General features: G+C 40.8%; 1 protein-coding gene across 5 annotated transcripts in view; it reads left to right on the top strand.

Annotated features, from left to right (window-relative positions):
* Window positions 1-17,841, top strand: part of pip5k1ca (phosphatidylinositol-4-phosphate 5-kinase, type I, gamma a) — a 93,006-nt gene that overhangs the window by 58,214 nt on the left and 16,951 nt on the right. For all 5 annotated transcript variants that reach the window (XR_009656689.1, XM_060941360.1, XM_060941359.1 and 2 more), the window contains exons 8-15: window positions 3,710-3,915; window positions 5,353-5,436; window positions 5,593-5,641; window positions 12,122-12,206; window positions 15,221-15,382; window positions 15,837-15,978; window positions 16,092-16,121; window positions 16,324-16,425. Coding sequence is in view for 4 of the 5 variants with exons in the window: in XM_060941360.1 (XP_060797343.1) it covers window positions 3,710-3,915; window positions 5,353-5,436; window positions 5,593-5,641; window positions 12,122-12,206; window positions 15,221-15,382; window positions 15,837-15,978; window positions 16,092-16,121; window positions 16,324-16,425 (860 nt within the window). In the remaining variant the exon portion in view is untranslated. The remainder of the gene's footprint in view (window positions 1-3,709; window positions 3,916-5,352; window positions 5,437-5,592; window positions 5,642-12,121; window positions 12,207-15,220; window positions 15,383-15,836; window positions 15,979-16,091; window positions 16,122-16,323; window positions 16,426-17,841) is intronic.

Here is a 17,841-nt window from a genome sequence, read left to right as displayed (position 1 = left end):
TGCTCGGTCATTTGTGAATGTGCAATGCTACATCACCAACACTCCACGTGCTTAAAAACTTTTGACTGCCGGCATATTTATAAAACTCAAAACTGTAAGCATGAGTTGGTGGGCTTTATAGGCCCTTAAAAATAAAACTACTTCCATGCAAATATGTTCCATTAAGATAGTGGAAGAACTACGCAAAAGTGGAAATACAGGAGTATGCTTAGGAAGCATTAGCTGATAAATACAGGGATAAACAAAAGAAAGTTGATGTAATCAGTAGTAAATCATTGTACAATGCATTACACAATAGAACAGGGATGTGTGTCCAAATGGTTTTCAGAGGGGGGCCAGATTAGACCCCATCAAAATACCTGACAGCCAGTCATTCTTATCTGTCTGTCATATCTATCTATCTTTTTTTTTAAAGATATTTTTTTGGGCTTTTTGCACCTTTATTGGATAGGACAGTGTAGAGACAGGAAATGAGCAGGAGAGAGAGACACGGGAAGGGATCGGGAAATGACCTCGGGCCGGAATCGAACCCGGGTCGCCCGCATTCATGGTATGGCGCCTTAACCACCTGAGCCACGACGCCCCCTATATATATATATATATATATATATAATCCAGTGCGATCTTCTGCTGTTGTAGCCCATCCATCTCAAGGTTTGATGTTTTGTGCATGCTGTGATCAGGGGCGCTTTATCAACACCCGTGGCCCAGGGGCTACTGGGTTTTTTGAGGCCCCTCATAGGCTACCTGTCAACCCTACCCTTACCGTTGGCCAGGAAAACACTCTTATTTTATTTGCAATACGTGTCAAGCATTTACAGTGTAAGCGCGTAATTAGCCTAGAAGCCTACGATAGGTTACGTTTGGCTCAGCGTAGCTGCGCAAGGCCCACGCTCACATCGCTCAACACATCCAACCACAGAGGGAGAGAAGAACGCGCGCATTATCATTACAGAGCCGGTTCTGATTATTACTACGGACAGGACAGTGATACTGCGTAACTTTCACGCAGGGGCATGGCCAGAGATAACCACACAAGCGCGCGTGCGCTATAATGTAGACCTATGTGTTGTAAACATAAAACACACACACCTACAGACAAGTCCTTTCAAAAAATAAAATACATAAAAATAGCTCGGCGGCATGAAAACAAACGTTCACTGCAAGTCAAGGTACTTGGCTCGGCGGCCACATGAAACGTAAACACCATGGACAGCGGCCAAACTCATAACTCTACAGACCGAAATACACAAAACCAAGTCCTACTAGGGTCTATTTTACCGATCTATGTTCAAGCATCATGCAAGTCTTCCTTCTCCTTGAATAAGACCGTGCATTCAACTGCCTTTTTGACATGACTGCATCGAAATACCACTTGCAACAATATTTCACACACTCCATCAAGAAAAAAGTTAAACATGATGAACACGGGCATACTGTTTCGAGCATACAATTTTTTAAAAAGAAACTAGCTACATCAAAGTCCTTCAATAAACCCATCCTTTAGCGCAAATGAGCTTAACCTAGTTCAAAGCATGACGCTAGCAGTAGCTGCATAAGGCAAAATCATGTGGGCCTTTCGTCAACAACAAGCCACGGCGGGCAAACATTAATAATCAAGTGTCCTTACCTTAAAACGTTGGCTTGACCACAGAACTTCTCAAGTATTTCACTTAAATCCACACAGGTTAACAACACACCCAACACAGCTAGCGAGAAATGTGGATATGCGCTAGCTTTGTATTGCTATTCCCCTCAGTATGCTTACTCTGTCTGCTGCCCGAACTGTGAAAATTATAGGCTAAAGTCTGTGACTTTAGGCAACGATTCTATCATTACCTGCATCTCACTCTTTTTTTTCCTTTTATGCGCCCCGCTAACATGTGAACGCTTCATCTTTCAAAGCCTCTAAATTTGTGTCTCAGTAGTCTGTAGTCTGCAGTCTTTGGCGCGCTTTCGTGCGTGACGTTACATTTTGTTACATTTTATTCCGGTACAGTTGTGGGTGTTCGTTTCGCGAACCACATCCACCATGTCTCTTACAGCAGGCTACTGTGCGCTCATTTATTTCTAACCTTATTTCTATCCGTACATTAATGTAGGCCCACGATTCCGACAGTTTATTATTTTATTAATATTACAAGGCCCCTTTACGAGGCCCCTGATTGGCTGTGGCCCAGGTGCTTGAGCCCCCCGAAGCCCCCCCCTTAAAGCGCCGGTGGCTGTGATGCTTTTCTGCTCACCACAGTTGTGAGCAGAATTATTTGAGTTTCTATATCCTTCCTGGCAGCTCGAACCAATCTGGCCATTTTCCTCGGACCTCTCAACAAGGCGTTTCCACCCACAGAACTGTTGCTCACTCAGTGTTTTTTGTTTTGCACTATTCTGTGTAAATTCTAGAGACGGTTGTGTGTCAGAGCTGTTTTCATGGCACAAGGAGGACCTACACAATATTAGGCAGATGGTTTTAATGTTATGGCCGATTAATGTATACAATCAAACACACACACACACACACACAGAGTCATAAATGTCTACCATTAATATATTGTAGTTTAAATTAAATTATGAACATGATCTCAAAGTGTAGAGATTCAGCTTTAATTTGAGGGTATTTACATCAAAATCTGGTGAATGGTATAGAAATTCCAGCACTTTTTATATGTAGTCCCCACCCATTTCAGAGGCCAAAAAAATATTGAACAAACTAGTATAATTATAAATTAAACTGTTGTTTCTAACTTGGTTGCAAATCCACTTCAGGATTCTTTCAAGAATTCACCAAAAGTTTTCCATGCTTAGTGGTTTCCAGTTCTTTTGAATTTGCCTCTTCTTACGGTCAGCTTTTGTGCTAACAAGAATAGTTAACAAGTCCAAGGCAAAAGTATCAGTACACCTGAAAACATCCTGTAGTGCTGCCTTACTCTGTGCTTTGAAAGAGTTAAAGATGAACTAATATCTTCAGAACAGTGATGCGGATTAAAAGTGTGTAACGTATTATATGGACGGGAGGACGTGGTGTGTGGGTGCATTATGGTGTAAACACAACCTGTGCAATGCTGTGGGCCTACAGCACTGAAACTTAACATCTCTTTTACTGCTTTAAACCCACCAAGTGCTTCTCATTTTTTCTCATTGCTACATTTACTTTCCTTACATCCCTTGTGTCTTAGCTCCTCCCTCTGAGGATGTGAGGATGGTGAAATGAAGGTTTGCTAAATGAGACGGCCTTACCTCATTGAAGTGTCACTTTACAGTGACATCACTTATTGATGCTGTGTTACGCAGTTGTATCGTCTGTCACTGGACAAAAAAAAACTAATCAGCATGCTCGAATGACTGAAATCAGGTTGGAATCACTATGTGATTTCAAACTGAATTTGTGTGTGTGTGTGTGTGTGTGTGTGTGTGTGCTCTGAAACCTCCTCTCTCTTTGTTCCTTCATTTATAGAATTGATGTAGCACCAGAAATGGAGGGTTTTTTTTAAACTTGCCTTTCAGGTTGCAGGCTAAAGATTTCCTAAATAAGTGTTTGGGCATCAGTTAAAACATGAAGCAGTATTAGGACAAATTGGGTTATTCTGCCTACCATCTGTTTATTTGTATCTGTCCAAGACATTATTGAGCCCATTCCCTGCAAATGGAAGCTCAGCTTGCTCCAAGTCCAGTCCTAGGTCAGTGTTTTAGTGTCCCTGTGTTTGGCTTGTAGGTGTTGGAGAGTTTTAAGATCATGGATTACAGCTTATTGCTGGGGCTACATAACCTGGACCAAGCTGAGAGGGAGCAGAACACTGAGGGCTCTCAAAGCAGCAGCGATGGGAAGAGACCACCAGCTCAAAAAGCCCTCTACTCCACTGCCATGGAGTCCATCCAGGGAGCCTCAGCCTGCGGAGAGGACATCGACACAGAGGACACGTGAGCACTTGCACTTATTAAAGCACCAGACCTTCCAACCTTTATGCAATCTGTATAGAAATGTGTTATTTTTACGTTGGAGTATGCTGCTATGAGTAATTATTCAAAAATAAACCAAAATAGCCTTTTTCCCCTCAATAAAAACAGCAGATGAGTTGCATAGGTGTTTTGAACTGGTATTTACCCCCTAGAAGCCAGGCCTCCTTCCTCCAGCTCACATTAGTCATCTCTTAACTCAATTTTCTTTCCTAAGACACAGCCTCTCTTTCTGTTATGGTAAGTGGAGGTTATTTTGAGCTTATAATTGTGAAATAAAATCTAACAATGTTTCTGAGACTTAAAGGAACAGTCCACCGTACTTCCATAATGAAATATGCTCTTATCTGAATTGAGACAAGCTGCTCCGTACCTCTCCGAGCTTTGCGCGACCTCCCAGTCAGTCAGACGCAGTCAGACGCGCTGTCACTCCTGTTAGCAATGTAGCTAGGCTCAGTATGGCCAATGGTATTTTTTGGGGCTGTAGTTAGATGCGACCAAACTCTTCCGCGTTTTTCCTGTTTACATAGGTTTATATGACCAGTGACATGAAACAAGTTCAGTTACACAAATTGAAACGTGGCGATTTTCTATGCTATGGAAAGTCCGCACTATAATGACAGGCGTACTAACACCTTCTGCGCGCTTCGGCAGCGCATTGATATCTGAGCTCCGTCTCAATGCGCTGCCGAAGCGCGCAGAAGGTGTTAGTACGCCTGTCATTATAGTGCGGACTTTCCATAGCATAGAAAATCGCTACGTTTCAATTTGTGTAACTGAACTTGTTTCATGTCACTGGTCATATAAACCTATGTAAACAGGAAAAATGCGGAAGAGTTTGGTCGCATCTAACTACAGCCCCCAAAAATACCACTGGCCATACTGAGCCTAGCTACATTGCTAACAGGAGTGACAGCGCGTCTGACTGCGTCTGACTGACTGGGAGGTCGCGCAAAGCTCAGAGAGGTACGGAGCAGCTTGTCTCAATTCAGATAAGAGCATATTTCATTATGGAAGTACGGTGGACTGTTCCTTTAACATTTGGCAAATTTACTTGGGGGGGGAGTGTTTACCAATTGGCCTTTAGACAAACGATTCATGAAAGGACTATATAGAACATTTTACTATTTTGTTTTTCATTGGCTAGTGTTAGAAATGTAGTCAGTTTAGACCAAGTGCTAAACGTGCACTAAAATCTGATCGACATTGATTCACCTGAAATCCAATCTGAAGGGAGGAAATCTGCACACTACATCCAGCCAGTGTCAACTCTCTGTAAAAATCTCTGTCTCTGAAAAGGCATGTAAATTCGGGCATAAGCTGATGGAATTTGTGATTTTTATGCACCAGAGTGACGTATCGTCTGTAAAGCACAGCCTGTATTTTTTTTTTTTGCCTCAGGATGGGAGGCATCCCAGCAGTGAACAGTAAAGGAGAGCGTCTGTTACTGTACATCGGCATCATTGACATCCTGCAGTCTTACAGGTAACACAGTCGTTGTGTCAGATTTTCTGTTTACTCTCTTTCAGGTTTTACTGAAAGCTGCTGTAAATAACTAATTTCACTCGGAGTTTTCCAGTATAATTTACAAGCTGTGAAATGATATAGTCTTGAGCTTACTGTTGCTGATTTTTGTTGCAGGTTAATAAAGAAATTAGAACACACATGGAAAGCTCTTGTTCATGACGGGGTGGGTATCTCCTGCAGTTCATACACTATTCAAGTCATTAGTCACTTGAAAGCTAGGTCCCTTCTTACTGTTTTTGCTGCAATATGGCATCAGTCTGATTTGTTAAGTTGCAACGTTACACTGCTCTGTACAAAGATTTAATGATTTAGCAGCACACCCTGTCTGGATGCTCTGTGGTCTTTGACCTCGACTGTAATGCCACCTTCCTTCCTGCATATATTTATGAAGCTACAAACCCTTTAATCCAGTCACAGATACACTAGTGCACTAGTAAATACTAGAATAGGTCAAGGTTCTCCGACATCTTGCAGCTAGAAACCCCTTTAACTGTAAAATAAATCTATTTCAAAGCAGATTTATATAACAACTGTTCAAATAATAGGCTCATTATTTAATGTGCTCGCATGTGAGGATATGTAAATGGAGTATGCGTGTTATAAATGTTAAAGTAATGATTATTATGTGTAAAATGGATTTATTGGAGCCATGGAGCTTTTTTATTCATTAGGTCTAAGTTGACAATTATAAGCCTATGTATTTTTGAGATATTGAGGTTTGAATTAAACCCTTTCATACCAGCCAAACAGGCAAATAACAAACACCCAATAATATAATATAACTTTGATAATGGTGGGTTGTGATTTCCACCGCAAGGCAAAAAAAAAACCCAGACCCCACTTTGACAATCACTGGTATAGATAATAATCAGTGTTGGGCTTTTAACTGAGTTTAGTTTTTCTGTTTTTGTTGCAAGGATGGTAGGAAAGGTATAGAAACACCTTCTTCTGTCAGAGTCTCTCACACACCACACATACACACACATACACAGACTCACATTCAGCACTTCTTTATTTATAGCTAAAAGTTTCACACACTCAGCAGTGAGGCTGTGTTACTTCCTCAGTATGGCCTGTGACGCATTTGCCTGCTTCTGAACCTAAATGGCTGTCACTTCATTTACACTTTAATGAACCAGTTTATCCAGCAGTGGGTGAGGAAACTTGTGTGACAGATTTGAAATGGATCCAATTCTGTTATATTCATTTGCTTTTTATATCCCCCGCTGGCCGAAAGGCCCAAAGAGGGATTATGTTATGGCGATGTCCGTCTGTCTGTCCGTCCGGGCCTGGCGTGATGGGCGGGCCTTTGGGGGCCGGGCCCGCCCATTTAGTCACGTGGGCCCGCCCTAGTGTGGGCCCGCCCGCCCTGTCATAGGCTAGGGCCAACAGCTTATCACAATATTTTAAATAAATAAATCGCAGGCTTCTACAATTAAACGCTTTTCTTTTTTTTTTTTTTAAAAAAGGGCATAATATTAAAGAAAAAGTCCTTAATTTAAAATGTGTATACATGACACACTGTTTTCTTAACGTTTCGGCCTACGCCCATCTCGTCAGCCCTGCGCTGTCATGCACTTGGCGTTTGATTTGCAAACTAAGCACTGGAGGTAAGAAACTGGTTTTGACGTTTCAGTTAACCTACAAAACACATCTGTATTAAAGATTAATGTTGTCATGCTTCACAAAACTAGATTTGAGACATAGAGTGGGGGAAAAAGCCCCCCTTAAGGAAAATTCAGTTTTTCTCCAAGTTGAAATGAACCATGTGTTTAGTTTCAGTCATAGTTTTTGACAGCAGTGACATGAACAATAATGCCACCTAAAGTTTGCCTAAAGTTAATGCTTAGATTTTTTTTTTTTAACAAAAACAAACATTGTGCCAAGGGGGCCTTTTACCCCCCCAGTGGGGTAAAAGGCCCCCTGAGGTGGGGCAATAGGCCCCCTCACTCAAAAAAAGCTGTTTGGATAGCAAAAGTGTTTACTTAAGCCTATAATGTGAAAGAAACAAGAAAATATCCCTGAATTAATGAATAGATGCATTATTTTATTATATTTCGCATTTTAATTTCAATTTTTTTTTATTTCAATTATTTTTAATATTAAGTTCAAATTACTTGCTTTACTCAACCAGGTAAGCGAGATGTTATTGAAAACTATGTATCTGCTATTCAGAAATGTATGAAATACAGTAATTATGATAAAAGGAAACGATGCCCCCTGGGGGCCATTTACCCTGCCATTAAGGGGGCGTTTTACCCCAAAGACTACACTTTTACAAAAAAGGGTCTTACTTTCAAAATGTGATTCAACTTTTTATACCTAATGTATTTTTTTTAACGTACTGACTTGTCTACTCATACCACATACACAGCTGTGATATCTGACGAAATAGCAGCTATCTAAATACAGTTTTACTGATATCTGAAAATTATATCACTTACCATGAAATTTGATTTCTCTCCGCTGCGTTACTGATATGCGATCCACAGTGGATATTTGTATATCCCCGTTGTCAAGCCAGTCCATAGCAACAATAGAAATGTAACTTTGCGCCATCTGGTGGTTATTTTGGGTAAAACAGGCCGGGGGCGTATTACCCCACTCTACTATAAAACTTTTAATCTGCATGGTTTCACTTAGAAGGGATTCAGTTACTGCAGTTAGGCTTTGTGCAGGGAGGATGAGTGTGATGTAATCTTCTGTTGCGCACTCTTAATTGTAAATATCAATCTTAATTTGCTGTCAACATTGATCACAATCATCCGTTTGCGCATTCAGTGTTGGGTATTCGGAACGAGTTTACAACATGACTCGTGCGCAAATGGAATACTGCCAATATTCTGTATGAAACGGAATATTCCCTGCAAATGCGCTCAGTGACGGACAATATATAGCAGTGGAACAGGGTGTCTGAAGAGCTCAAAATACACCATTTTAGAGTGTTTTTTTTTTTTTTTTTTCAAAAATTTCTTCCGGGGGAGCATGCCCCCGGACCCCCCTAGTAAAATTGGGTTCGCCGATGCGTGCCCACCCACCCCCAGCCAGTGCAATGCCCGGCTACTAGACTGCTTCTGCCGCCAGGTCTGTGTCCGTCCCAGGAAGGGTACCCACCTTCTGAAATCAACTTCTCTCACAATTTTTGGAGGAATTTCACGAAACTTGACAGGATTCCTTGTTATATGTCGCTAATACGCATATTGCAGTTTCATTCAATGCAGTCGCATTTTACCAGAGTTATGGCCCTTGATTTCCAAACTTGTACTTTGACAATTTCATGAGGGTGTATTATAGCATAGATATAGTTGCCAGTGGGGGATATTGTGCTCTCAGAGCACTTTTGTTTATGTAAAAACAGTAGTACATCACTAGTTTCACACATAAATCAATCAATTCAGTTGTTTAGTAAGTAGAGCTGTGCGACATGGGCAAAAATGTCATACCTCCTGTAATTATAACAAATACTTTAGTAACAAAATGAATATGAATGTGGGTGCACACTTGACATTTGAAGTGACCGTTACACATAGCATCATTATTTTATAACAAAGGTATTTGGAAAATGCAGTTATTTTCAAAAATATTTTATTCAGCCCAATGACAGATCACAACATGGTCTACAATGTTTATAATAATGAGGTTAAATTAAAATAAATAAAAATTTGTAAGAATCAAATGTATTTTCTGTTGAAATTAAGAGTCGAAAACAAAATGAAACCTTCAAGCATGCCTTTTTTGGGTGTATTTACTTAGGCCTTTATGCCTCAAAGAACGACAGTTTTATGCCAGAAAGTACATAATATTAACCTGCAGTTCTGATTTAACCACATTTCTGGTATAAGCAATGAACAATTAGGCAAAAAACTATGGTAGTGCAGCCTAAAAATAGCCTAGTTTAAAACAATAATATATGCATAATTTTATACTTTTTAAGAAAGCGTACCAATGGCCAGGTGTCACCTGTGTCCAAAACGCAGCCATTTATTTTGAAAACACATTCATTTATTCACAGTGAATGCCTTCATCATGTTGAATGCATTATCTGTTGAAACACAGACTTGTTGCTCCATAAGTATGCCCCTGATCCTCATGCTTCTTTCATGCTGTGTACTGTTGTCCCTGTGTGCTCACCAGGGATAAAAGAAGCCTGCAAGCTTTGTTTTTTCCATCTTGAAGTCCTTATTGATAAAATGGACTGTTAAACTCATTTAGGGGTCAGTTGTTTGGCTGGACCATAAGTCTATGGTGGTAGCAAAATAATCCATGTGGCGCTCAGCATTAACACTTATCCTGCACTTACCGTAACGTTTGGGTATGGCTATATGATTAATATAGATTTATGATGGGATTTTGTGTCACTCTTCTACCATGCCAACCATTTTCTGGAAGCCCTCTTTTGTAATGGTGTATATAAGAACCATTTCTTTAGTGATATGGAAGGTTATGTCATCTGTAAATTCTTTGTGCCTTTTAGAAGTAGACTCGTATGGCATTATGCTACTGAATGCATTTAAAATTAACACTTGCTTAGGTTTGGCACAGTATGTGTGGTCTGGCCCTTTCACAAGGGCACTCTTCATACATTGATTTGTGGTCTTGCTGAAGGTGATGGGAAAAGATTTAATGTGCTGCCTTTCTGCATTCCAACTATGACCAGGCAAGCCCTGCACAACACACATACTCTTCTCCATCCTCCTTCCTAAACCCAAAATATCTCCAAATAACAGAGGATGTGTTTCTTGGAACCAAATCCATACCTCTGTCTTTAGTTGCAGTCATCTCTACTGCTGATTTTCCCCACTCACTTTCCTCAAAGCATTTTTGCATACTTCAATCTCACTCAATCAAGGACATGTTCATGATTGGCTGGCTTTCACTGTATATGGTGTGTGTGTGTGTGTGTGTGTGTGTGTGTGTGTGTGTGTGTGTGTGAGATCTATGTTGCTGTATATGATGAAAATGATGGCTCATACCACACTTTTCTGTGTGATCAATACCGTACATGGTCTATATAGACCCTTCCCACTGACGTCACCAGAAACCGGAAGTAAACAGACCCTCCGCCATATTGGAAGACCAACAAACTCATGATCAGGGGGAAATAACGGCAGCGCGCGGAATTTAAACCCACGAGGCACTTGATTCATCATAAACCTACAATGGTAAACTTTTGTGCTGTGTTAGGGTGTTCCAACAAAGCTGATGGGAAAGGTGAAAAGAAGTCGTTCTTCAGAATACCAGCTGTGATTGAGACACAAGGGGAGCAAACTAAGGAGCTTTCTGCCAGGAGACAGAGAATAAGTGCATTACTGAGTGTCTGTGAGCAAAGGAGAGCCTGAACGTTGCAACCTCCCTATTGGCTGTTTATTGGCTGTTTGTAAAAATGTATCAATTGTTGCCCTTCATCGCGGACTCGAGAGACGAGACCTGACGAGTTAGTTCGTTGGAAGCAGAACAAAATGTCTGGACACAAATCGGGTTTTCAGAAAAGGAAAGAAAATAAACGCAGGGTCAAAAATACAAAAAAGGAGGCAGAAAATGCAAAACAAGTTTTAAGGTAGGACAAATGGTTACTTTTCTGAGGCAGCCCGCCGTGGCTGCAGGCTTTCAGTTGTGTCATTGAATGGTTACTTTTCTGAGGCAGCCCGCCGTGGCTGCCTGCAGGCTTATTTATTATAGCCCATTGAGTTAAAATAGTTGATCTAAAATGTTTATAGTTATAGTTATGTGATGGTTGTCCTCAGTGTTCGAACTATGCTGATATTTTCGGGGGGTCCCTTTTTTTCCCTTGGGGGGGTGCTTGCGCTTGTCTTGGAGCGCGGATCTCCAAACACATGAGAAGCCTATCTTACGCACATATCACGCGGACTCCACACTTCCACACACGCATCGCGTCTGAAGTCATAACTCATCAGGGGAAATCGTGTCCGCATTGGCATGTTCAAAAAACAACCTCGCGTCAACAATGATACCACACGCAAGAAAAAAAACAGTCAGGCTACTCACCAACCAACCTGGCAGCAGCAGTCGTTGTCATATCGGTTTATTTTATCTTTGATGTAAACACAACACTTCGGATATGCAAATGCTTCCCGTTACACACGATTGCGATGTCAATAAACATCATTTTGCCAATATTTTAGAGACCCCCCCCCAACATTTCCCAAATCATGTTTTCAAGGGATCTCATGTCTGTTTCAGGGGATCTCGGATCCCCCGAGTACCCCCGTAGTTCGAACACTGGTTGTCCTGATTTAGACTGGTGTGGTTTTTTTTGGGGGGGGGTGTTGCGCGATGTTGCACCCGGGTCCAGATTAGGGCAGAACCGGCCCTGGCTACATTTCAGGTGTAGTTTGTTTTATGTATGTATGTACTTGCATAGATGTGTACTTGGTCTTCCAATATGGCGACTACCGAAATCTCGCGGCGCGGTGACGTCATGCGGGATCCCTCTATATCTTTGAGCCTCATCAGGAAGTGTGTTTTTCATGCAGATGTTGTCAGGACTTTTCTTGAGATACTAATGATCAGGCTGAAGGAAATATTCAGATGAATGATGCAGTTAGAATAAGTTGTAAATTTTCATTTTTCTAACTCTTAGTTATTCTGTTTTGTTTTGTTTTGTTTTGTTTTGTTTTTTTAGGACACAGTTTCTGTTCACCGGCCTTCTTTCTATGCAGACAGATTCTTCAGATTTATGAGCAGCACTGTATTTCGGAAGAGCACTTGTAAGTCTGCTTCAAAACTTGTTTGATGATGTGCTGATTGATTATACAGTTGTATGATATACAGTCAGGTCAGTGAATGGCACTTCATGGTGCAAATGGACAATGACCCAAAGCATATTTCAAAAGCAGTCCAAGAGTTTTTTTAAGGTGTGGAATATTCTGCAATGGCCAAGTCATTTGCCCAATCTGAAACCATTTGAGTATGCATTCTGCTTGCTGAAGGCAAACCAAAGACAAACGACCCAAAGAACAAGCAGGAACTGAACACACTTGCAATAAAGGCTTTGAAGAGTATCACTAGGGAAGAAACCCAGCGTCTGGTGATGTCTGTGGGTTCCAGACTTGGATGACTGCTAAGGTTTTACAACCAACTATTAAAAATGACAATTTAATTTATGACTGGTAGTTTGTCCAACTACATTTGATCACTTAAAAATTGGGAATCCGCATTTAACAAGTGCTGAACATCTGCACGTTCATGCACTTATCAGCCACTCGTGGCAGCAGCGCAGTTCTAAAAAATCATGCAGATACAGATCTTCCTCAAAACTATAATGAATTTCGTGGTTGCACAATTGCACTTTTTGTCCATATAGGACACAGTTATAGAAGTGAGTTATTTGTTTATAATCACACTATCTGTTATCACCCAAATGAGGATGGGTTCCCTTTTGAGTCTGGTTACTCTCAAGTTTTCTTCCTCATGTTGTCTCGGGAGGTTTTCCTTGCCACCGTCGCCTCAGGCTTGCTCATTATGGATAAATTTACAGTTTATCCATATATATGTTTAAAAATTATATCTGGAATTTATATATTTCTGTAAAGCTGCTTTGTGACAACATCTATTGTTGAAAGCACTATACAAATAAAATTGAATTGATTTTCTAAACAGCCCTGTTCAGAATGGCTGATTTGAGAGCCTAATCCTTGAAATGATAATGAGCCATCGTTCACCCTACCCCACCCTCTTCTGCCGGCCAGTCAGGTAAAACTTTCCTCATGAATATTCATTCACAAAGGCAGTTCACAAGCAGTGAGTGAAGATACAGTGAGTGAAAAATGAGGGTGTGGCATTATTCTAACGAGCTCCCCTTGTGACATAGTAAGGGGAGCCAAATCTGAACACTTGCTGAACCACGTGTTTTCTGTAATAGGTGGCCAAAAAAAAAACTAACTGGGTTGCCTTATTTCAGAGTTTTTATCCCCCGCTGGCCGAAAGGCCCGAAAGGGGATTATGTCGCGGTGATTTCCGTCTGTCCGTCTGTCTATCCCAGGAAGGGTGTTCACCTTCTGAAATCAACTCCTCTCACAATTTTTGGAGGAATTTCACGAAACTTGGCAGGATTCTTTGTTATATGTCAGTAATATGCATATTGTAATTTCATTAAATTGGGTCACATTTTGCCAGAGTTACAGCCCTTGATTAACAAAAGTATAATTTGACAGTTTCATGAGAGTGTGTTTTCCTTCTGAAATCAACTCCTCTCACAATTTGTGGAGGAATTTCACCAAACTTGGCAAAAGGCATTATTGTATGTTGGTAGTACGCAGTTTGTTATTTTGTTCAATTCGGTCGCATTTTACCAGAGTTACGGCACAGTTCCCACCGAGGGATGTTGTGATCTCAGAGCACTCTTGTTGGGTTTGGTAGGCGCTCCAGATACCCAAATATATGTGCACAAGCATATAACATCACTCATGGGATGTTTCTTTGTTTACACAGAATGGTGTGGTAACAAAGAAACATCATGTGAGTGCAGGATCTGCAGGCAGAAGCACCTTGTTGATGAGCGAGATCAGAGGAGAATGAGCAGACTGGTCTGAGCTGACAAGAAGTCAAATAATAACTCAAATAATCACTCTTTACAATCATGATGAGCAGAAAAGCATCTCGGAACGCACAACACATCAAACCTTGAAGTGGATGGGCTACAACAGGAAAAGACCACATCAAGTTCCACTCCTGTCAGCCAAGAACAAGCATCTGAGGCTGTCATGAGCACAGACTCTCCTAAACTGGACAGTTGAAGACAGGAAAAAGACTAGCTAATTTTTTTTTTCATAATCTTCATCTTTCAAGTTTGGGTGAGTCTGTGCCCATGATAGCCTCATCTGTTTGTTCTTGGCTGACAAAGTGTGGGACCCAGTGTGATCTTGTGCTGTTGTAGCCCATCCACCTCAAGGTTGAATTTTTAATTTTTTTTAAACATGCTGAGATGCGTTTCTGCTCACCACGGTTGTATAGGGTGATTGAGTTACTATAGCCTTCCTGGCAGCTTGAACCTGGCCATTTTCCTCTGACTTCTCTTTTCAATAAGATAGTTCCACCCCCAAAACTGTTACTTATTCAGTTGTGCCCCCCACACACACACCATTCTGTGTAAACTTGAAAGAATGTTGTTTGTGAAAATCCCAGCATATCAGCAGTTTCTGAAATACTCAAACCAGCCCATTTGTTACCAACTTCCATGCAACAATCAAAGTCCCAGAGATCACACTTTTTCTTAATTCTGATGTTTGATGGGAACAGTAAGTGGCGCTCTTGACCTGTATCTGCATGAATTTTTTTTTTGCATTGTGTTACTGCCACACGCTTAGCTGATTGGATAACTGCATGAATGTATAGGTGTTCCTTATAAGTGGACAGCATGTGTATAAACTACATATAAATATTTTCCTGTGATTTTTGACAAAGCCTTTTTCTCTGTTTAAGATGTCTCAAACAAATCTTTTTCCCTATCTTTAATTATTTTCCACTGTCACCTGTTCCCCCACTGCCCGACACCTGAAATCTGATGTTCTCCAACAAAGTGCCCAACATTTGCTGCAAAATCATTTTCTGTTGACATAGGCTTCCATTGCATTTGCTACATTAGCCTCATTCCTCCAATGCAAAACTAAAGAAGCAAATATCAGATACAAATCATGTTATGGCTAATCATGCCATGTCATGGAAGTATATGTGAGCATTTTGTTTCTTGAAAGCCATAACAACAGTCCTGTTTCTATTCCAGCCTTGAAATCCTCTCCCTCAAAACGTGGTCGTGGAGGCCTGGCTGTGTCAAGATACTCAGGGCCTGGCGCTGCATGGTCCATCAGCCAGCTTCCCTCTGAGAGAGACGACAGCATTTTCGACCTCCGAGGTGCCCACAGCTTCCCCACACTGGAGGACGAAGGTAAACATCCATATTTTCACCTGTTCATTCTGATTCTCTTTCATTCTGGTTCTCAGAAAAATTGCAGCATGGCAGCCTCAGTATCGGTGTTTATAAAAGCTGCCTGAATGAAGGTTTTGTTTTTTTCTTAAGGGAGTGGTTTGAAATGACATGAGTTTTGAACTGTCACTATTTTGTTTTAACCTGGAGTCTATGTGTGGGTGCATTTTTTTCCCTACTGTGTTTATATACGTTTTAACAATTTAATGTTATAGTTGAATTTTTAATGTTTCTATAAGAATTTTAATCAGCTTGATTTGCTTTTAAGATTATTAAACAAATAGGCTCACAGGTAAAGGATATTATGCAGACTTGAAGTGTTCTCACAACCTTTCCTAATAATGTTTAATCAACGAATGAATAAACAACTGTTCATGGAATCTGTGTGTGTGTGTGTGTGTCCTCTCTCTCTCAGGTCGCTCAGACGTGCTTCCCTGCACACCTCCATCATTTGAGGATGCCACCACAGCCTCCATCGCCACCACACTCTCCTCCACCACCTCTCTCTCCATTCCCGAGCGCTCCCCATCTGACACTTCTGAGCACCCCCGCTACAGGTAACCAACCCCACCACCACACACACACACACACACACACACACACACACACACATTGTTTCCAGCTGTCCTGTCTGAGCATGCTATAATGCTGCTTGTGTTTTCTTTCCCAGGAGACACACCCAGTCTAGCCAAGATGGACCGTAAGTTGATTTGACTATTTCATTCTTGTTTAAAAAAAAAAAAACTCCTTATATTTCTCCCAAGAATGAAAGTCCATCAGTTTATTTGGACAGACAGGCAGTAAAAAAAACAACAAAAAAAGTTACACTCCATTCTTTATTCTCATTAGTTACTGAATGGTGCTTTGGTGCATGTTGGCACCCTCTGCTGGTGTGATTGTAGGACTCAGGAGGAAGATCAGCAGACCATCACAGTAGAGGTGGAGTTGAAGAGACAAGACAGTGAGCCCACGCTCTTAGCACCACAACCTTCTCCAGTGACAAGGTAATTATTAGCGTAACAGCATTTGCATAACAAAATGGATGTTTTATATTTGTTTAATGGCTCTGGAAAACACATTATTCTGTGCACATAATGTCTTCAAAAACATGCATGAAGTTTTGTAAATATTAGAAAATCAAAGTCAGAATAAAAGTAGTCATTTGAACCATCCAAATTTGCAGCACAGAAAAACTTGCCTTGACTCAATGAAGATTTTAACATTTTTGGTGTTTAATGTACGATACTTACAACCACAGTCTGAAAAATTTCTTACCATATATTTTTCCACATTATTACTTATTCCATGCACAAGTCTTTATGCATGGAATGAAACATTTGGGGGCCTCCCCCCCCCGCGATTTTTCTCTCCATTATCTTGGCAAATTCCCATCTACTAGTCAGGTGTCCCCTGTTGTATGATGGTTACCAACTGGAGATGGCAAAAGCTATTGCATTCTTCTTCCGACACCCGGAAAGCCAGCCAACCACATCTTTTCAAACTGCTGCTCATTCTGTCTCACAGGCGACATAACGCACTCAGTGAAAAGCCCTCTTCCACATGTATGAGCTCACAGACACTCACAATTGCTTAGTGATGCTGTGATTGACAGGGGGGAGAGAGTGTGTCATCCCTCCCATCCAGAGAGTATGGCTAGTTTTGCGCTCTTGGACTCCTGGCCACGGATGGCGATGGTATTGTCAGGGTTCAAACTTGCAACCTCTGAACAACAGGGCGATATCTTTGTTATACAAGAACACATTTATAACCAGTCTTTTGGGTTTAGATTATGTGGAGCATGCAAGTCCATGTGAAGTAGCTGTTTCTATTGAACTGATAAGATATTAGAAGGAGCGTATTACTGTAATCCTGTCATTTGACTTTCAGTCAGCACTACTGTCAGAACTGCTGTTCTAGAAATCTAATCAATAGTGTCTGAAAATTCAACAACACTGTCGGATAAGCTTTTATTATTATTATTATTATTATTATTATTATTATTATTATTATTATTATTATCAAGCTCTTTGTTCTTTGATAGAAACACAATAAGCTTTAACTGAGGATCAATAATCATGATTTGTTTTTAGTTTTTAACACCGGAGACAAAAATACAGGGCAACATATTTGGACGTAGAATAGTGGCTATATAATTTTGTTGCTCTTGTATGGATTTTTTTCATTCAGCAGTTATGCAGCCTGTTGTGCAATGGCCTTAACACACCACCACTCTCATTATGTCATATAAATAGAACACAAAGCCTTATTTAGCATTGGACTACCCTGATTTGACTCCTCAGTCTGTGTCCTAGTGAATTCACACTGCCCTTACATGCTGGTTAACAGGGTTTGCGTTGATGATTTAACTTGGAAGGGTATTTTTTTTTTTTGCAACATCTGTCTGTCCCTCTGTTGTGGTG

The sequence above is a fragment of the Neoarius graeffei genome, chromosome 15, assembly GCF_027579695.1.
Source record: "Neoarius graeffei isolate fNeoGra1 chromosome 15, fNeoGra1.pri, whole genome shotgun sequence".
In the NCBI taxonomy this organism is placed as follows: domain Eukaryota; kingdom Metazoa; phylum Chordata; class Actinopteri; order Siluriformes; family Ariidae; genus Neoarius; species Neoarius graeffei.
Note: the sequence above shows the minus strand (reverse complement) of the source record. Positions and strands in the feature narration are given on the sequence as shown.